The sequence below is a fragment of the Pipistrellus hanaki genome (genome assembly GCF_964339955.1).
Source record: "Pipistrellus hanaki genome assembly, chromosome: 10".
NCBI lineage: Eukaryota > Metazoa > Chordata > Mammalia > Chiroptera > Vespertilionidae > Pipistrellus > Pipistrellus hanaki.
Genome location: NC_140512.1, coordinates 33,049,139 through 33,055,138, shown reverse-complemented (window position 1 = coordinate 33,055,138; position 6,000 = coordinate 33,049,139). Strand labels below are relative to the sequence as shown.

The window sequence follows — 6,000 nt, the reverse complement described above, 5'->3', positions numbered from 1 at the left end:
TACTGAACTGTTAACAGTTTATGCCCTTCTTACTCATGCAGATAAATTCTCACAAAAGCCATAGACCCTCAAAATGCCCAATTATAACTATACCATGACAATTCATAAATAGATAAATCAATAACTTGTATAATTTTTCTTCCATGAGGCAAAAAGCTGTGATAATCATGTCTTCATAATTTCACTCTTATTAAAATGCTTCTGAAATGAATGGATAATAACAAGCCATGGTCACATCAGGTGTCATCTATTTCCAACTTGAAGTTTTTTTTCTGTATCTTAGCTAAACTGAGAAATAATATTTGAGACTAAAGAAAATGGTTTCGTTAGTGCAGCTTAAAGTTGACTTTTTCCAAATAACAAGTGATTTTCTAGCATAACTAAAACTTAACTACTTTGTTGAAGCAACAAGTTGCCCTAATAAAATTTTTATTTGAACCTTGAACCTTCATATTCATCTTCCTTCACCCATTTCCTTGTCTAAAACAGGAAGAGTATACTGATACAAATAGCTTGTCCTTTGAATCCAAGTTCTATATTATCATGAACTTCCCATATTACAAATGGAGGTGTTATAATGTAGGAGTTAAGGAGAAGTATGGATAGGCCCAGAAAAAAAAAAAAAAAAAAAAAAAAGTCCCAAAAGCTTGGAATTTTAAAAGTGGAAAACCTTATTAGGAGGAAGTTTGCTATGCTTTCTTTTTCTTCAAAAGAAAAACTACAGGAAAAATGATACAGTTCATTGAATGTTCGTTATTTATGTTCTGAATGTTTACAAAATTTTAAAATAAACATTTCATGAGGAGGCTAAATAGCAGGGCAGCCAAGCAGAGTTGAAGCATATTTTTGTGTCATCTTGAATTGTGGATAGCAAAAGGACAGACATGGTCCATCAAGCAAATGATCCTAGAAAACATTATCTTTCCTTTCTCACTTATTCCCTCTTTGTTAAGAGAGAACTAACTTCTAAGTAATCACTCTGATAAATAAACCCCAGAATAACAAGATTAATCTGTGGAAAATATTTCCAGCAGCTATAACTCATGAAGCTCTTATTGCCTGTTGAACCAGAAAGTCTGTTTTAACATTAGTTTCTAAATCCCATGGCAAATTAATTAATACCTTGATAATAAATGGTTGTCTAGTTATATTTGAAAATTTTGAGAGATGGACATTTAACAGGATGGTCTATCTTTAATTTGTTGTTGAAGCTTCTCATTAGCTAAATCAATTACTGAGCTCTTACTTTAGAACTCTGTGGTTTGGGGGTCCCCTGTAGTACCTTCTGTTATTTTCTACATGAAAACACATTTATTTCTATGCAGCATGAAGGGGAAATGAGACCGGGTAAGTATTCTTTATCCAGCTTCTTTCGTTGACCTTCCCCAATTTGTGCCTTTAAAAACAAGTTACCTTACATATTTCTTCTTCTGTTTATTTTGCTGGGATTGTATAGAGTAATTATTTTTAAGGAAAAAAAGTTTAATGTCCATAAACACTGCTATATAGATAAAGCTGAGTCATTACAGTAGAACATCAGCCACAGTCTTCAGAGACCTTGATTTTTTTTTTTAAAGAAAAAACATTACCTTACTCTCAATCCCCCTGCTAAATAAAGACCCTATCCAAGAAGAAGCTCAACTAGTTGCAATTAATTTCAGAGATCTCAATGATCTCCTTGTGTTCATTGATTTTTTTTGGTATTCTTGAATAATTAACATGACAGTAAAGCAAAAATATATGCAATGCCATATGCCACAATTGGTTTCCAGCCTTGAGATGGAAACTCCTAAGTTGTTTTGACTGGGAAACTAATAGCAGGTTAGATAGTTCTGTACAAATTTAGAGATATAAAATGCAAAACCATGTATTCCAACACATTCTTCTGGTCAGAACCACTTAAATCATCATCCTACACAAGCACATATTGAAACTCAACTTTAAGCATTTTATTTTTATGTACATTTCATTTTGTCCAGAAATAAAATATCTAAATACAGACAGACTATAATGTTTTATATGTATAGCTGTCAACAATACTTGAGCTGAATAAATGCTTTGTACATTAACTTTCCTTTTTTAATGGAATTCACAGCTACATTGATAAAATGGATTCCTCATATCCTTTATTTTTTCTCTTTTAACCAATAACAAGCAGAGAGACAAGTACAAGTTAATATTAATAAGCAGCTCAAAGAACACTTGGTTAAACTATGTACAATACAAACCATTCATACAAATGAAGACTAGGATATTGAATTTATTACAACATGTGTGTGTAGTAAAGATAAGACAGACACTTATAACTTACATGGTGTCTGTCAGGCATTTCCTTTCTTATAGAATGATCAGAACTTGTTTTAAGCAGCTTTAGCTGGTCTCAACTTTGCAAGAAGTCCAATGGTTGGTGATGAAAGCTGTACTCCAGTATTTGCCCACATGTAAATTCCAAATGTCGGCTCATCTTTACTGAGAACAGGCTCCCTCCATAGAAAAAAGAGCCAACTTGTACCACCTTGAATGTGCCTACTGTATGCTGGAGAAAAGTTACTACACTTTGTTGTTGTTCATAAAATAAAGAATACTGAGCTCTAAAGACATATTTTTTTTCCCATTTTAACAAGCATATACTCCTACAGTAGTATTTACCAGTACAGCTATTCCAAGCAATAGGTATGCATGAATGGGGACTATTGATTAGCATGTGCTCAAGACTTGAAAAGGGATTTCCACAACAGCAAGTGTTAGAAACCATCCACTGTCAAGTTAATCCTTTTGCCTGATGATATTTTTATCCTGAACCATTATGAGTCAGACAATGCAAGCCCTCTGAACAGGAGTCATGACAGATGCCAGCTGAAATGTGTTCAGTGTGTGTATGTGTGTGTGTGTGTGTGTGTGTGTGTGTGTGTGTGTGTACATCTATATGTGAGAGCGTGTCTTCAAGGGTGGCTTGAAAACTTACAATGATTTACAACTATACTGAGAGATGAAGCTGACTGGGCAGAAATTACATCGAATTGTTTTCCACTAGCGTATTGGCAGCCAGTTGACAAGAGCAGCAGTGTAGACACATTCCAGGCAACAGGTGTGACCTTCTTCTTTGAGGTGACAGCCCTGTCATATGCCCTTGAACTCCTCAGGCTTCAGTCTCAATCCATGTCCCGGTCACCCTCATCCCGAAGGGAAGTAAGGTGTGTCGCTGTGATAGTTGTAGTCGGGGCACACTTTCTGTACTAGTTTATAGTCCGTGCTATAAAAGGAAATGTAAATACAGATCACCTTGAAGGGCTTGGAGCAGAGCCAGGAAACGTGACTTTGGGTCTGCTCCTGGTAACAGGTTTTTGAAGGGTCATAGTTGCAGAGTGTGTTCTTGGTGGCCTTGTCAACCTTTTCATATTCAATGCGACAGTTAAAGGACTTGGAATCCTTGGCATCAATCACGGTTTGCTGTGCCAAGTCGAATTCCACTATTTTCGTCGGGGGCACCAAGCTGACAGATACATTCCCTTGACCCGTGGAATTATGCCTGAAGTAAACGCTAAATGTCCCATTGCCATGATCTACAATTTTCCCAGTTATCAACAGGTTTAGCTTCACTGTTTTGATGTTGGAATGAAAATCACCCCATCCAAACATTTTCTTAAACTTGCCCGTCTTCACAATGGGCCTTCGCTTGGCCCTGGGCCGGGGCTCTTGAAGGTCCGTGGAGTTCCTCAGCCAGTCCCAGAGGTCTTGCTCAGAATAAGGTTCTGGGGTGTCATAGCGCAGGTCTAAATCTGTATCGTTTTCTTTGCCACGAAAAGTCTGTGACAGGAGGCGGCTGATAGACAAGTCTTTGCTGCTTTCTGTCCATATGTGCTTTAGTGTGGACTTGCTGCTTCCCGATTTCAGAAGTTCTGACTTCCCACCATTTGTTAAATTGGCACATGTGACCTGAAAACAGAACAGAAAATGGCATTTACATTTCAGTGTCTGAACTTCCAGCCCACAGATCAAAGCCCGTTCAGAGACGTAAAATCAAATGAGGACACTTCTTAAAGTACCTTCAGCATCTGGCCAATATTTATTAATATGTAACAAAATTCCACTTCTGGTTTTACATAATGATGTAAGAGATGAGGTGTATGCCCATTAAAAAAAGAAAAGGAAAAAAGAAAGCCACCACTAAGCACAATGAAAAGACTGTAAAAACATTGACTTTGATGAGTCACAGGTTCATCAAACATGAATAAAGCAAATTGAATTCAAACATAAATCAAACTAAAGTTGTGATTTCTTACCACCAAAATCTAAACACTTTAAAAATAAAGTTTTATAATTCTTTTTTCTACTTCAGAATTACTATAAGCTTTAAAAATGTATGACTCTCTGAAATATGTCAACCAACATCCTATAGACTTTTGTTAATCCATGTCACAATCATGTTAGAAAACTTAGTTTTGCTGAGAGTCTAGTATATTTTAACAGGTCAAAATAAAATAATATTATCATTATTATCATTTAGTATAAATAAGAAACATATTGTATAAGACATAATTTTTTAACTTAAGGGTTTTTAAAATGTGGTTCAGGAAAAAAGACATAAATGAAAACATCTAATACACAATATCCCATACATAATTGGCAACCTAGAAGGGCTGTACATCTATGGTGCACTGGCTCATGAAGCAGTAATGAAATTGTCCCAAAGAAGGAGGCAAAAGGGAATTAAAGGGAAATGTACCAGTGGCATCTGAGAGGGTGGAAGAAAAAAAATGTAGAAGGGGACATGATTTCAAGGAAGAAGAACCAATATATTTGAAAGAATTATAAGATTATGGCAGGTAGACAAACCTCTGGTTTTCAGGTAGGATAGAAATTTAGTTCTAAATTATACTCTCCATAGCTGTAGTAATTACGAGTGTGAGCTCCAGAGTCAGACTGCCTGAATCTCAATTCAGGCTGTGATGTATGATTTAGGCAAGTTGTTTAACTTGTTTATGCTTCTGTTTTTCTCTTCAAAAGAATAAGAGAATGATTCCCAGCCCTTATCAGAGCTGTTGTGAGTATAAACAGAATACTCCATTTAAAACATTAAGACAGAGAGTGCCTGAACTATGTTGAGTGTTCAACATTAGATTACTATCTACTATATCCTCTGAATCCCACTGGGTAATATTTTATGTAAATGAATTACTTAAAATAGGACTTGAGTGCAAACATATTTTTCTAAAATAAATCTTCCTTTACATAGCCAAAACCTAAAACAATTAAAAAGAAAGCATATATTCTTAAAAGTGCTGCTATGACAACCAAAATATATATGACAGGTTTAGTAGATAGTAAAACTTATGTTACCAAAGGATGAGCATAACTTCAGCTATTAAACTATTTAACGACCAGATGCAGTGGATTTATTTGCCTTCAATGGGATGATGTGAAAGGCTTCCAGTAGTGCCAACAGTCAAGAAAACACTCTGGAACATCTCAGTTTGGGTACAGAATGAGAACAGGTTTCAGCTGTTACCAACACTGTCTTAAACATTCGTATTCTCTCTTTCACTTAGATTAGGAGAGGAGCAGGGCAATGTCAAAAAAAAAAAAAAATATATATATATATATAATCAATCACGAAAAAACAGGAAGGGTCCATAGGAAAGTTTCCAGACCCTTTCAGAGCCCCAATTTATGTTGTTGTATTAATTCAGTAACTACATAGTGAGAGTTTGCTAATATTGCATTAAGTAATCCTATATAATAAAACCCTAATATATAAAACAACCAAAAGGCAGAACAAGCGGTCACTAGGATGCACACTGACCACCAGGGGGCAGACACTCAATGAAGGAGCTGCCCCGCCCCCCCACCCCCCATGGTCCCTGTGCTCACACAGGAGGAGTGCTGCTCAGCCAGAGGTCAGGCTCATGGCTGGTGAGCACAGCAGCAGTGAGGAGAGCTTCTCCCACCTCCAAGGCAGCGTTAAGGAGCAGCATGCCAGCTTCTGGCTAAGCAGGGCTC

The 6,000-nt window shown here is 36.4% G+C and overlaps 1 protein-coding gene across 1 annotated transcript in view; it reads right to left on the bottom strand.

Moving 5' to 3' along the window:
- Positions 1–1,927: 1,927 nt before the first annotated feature.
- The window catches only part of NXPH1 (neurexophilin 1), a 259,574-nt gene continuing 255,501 nt past the window's right edge, over positions 1,928–6,000 (bottom strand). Inside the window, exon 2 of the mRNA XM_084897581.1 lies at positions 1,928–3,936. Within this exon, the coding sequence (XP_084753707.1) occupies positions 3,175–3,936 (762 nt within the window). The 3' untranslated portion in view covers positions 1,928–3,174. The remainder of the gene's footprint in view (positions 3,937–6,000) is intronic.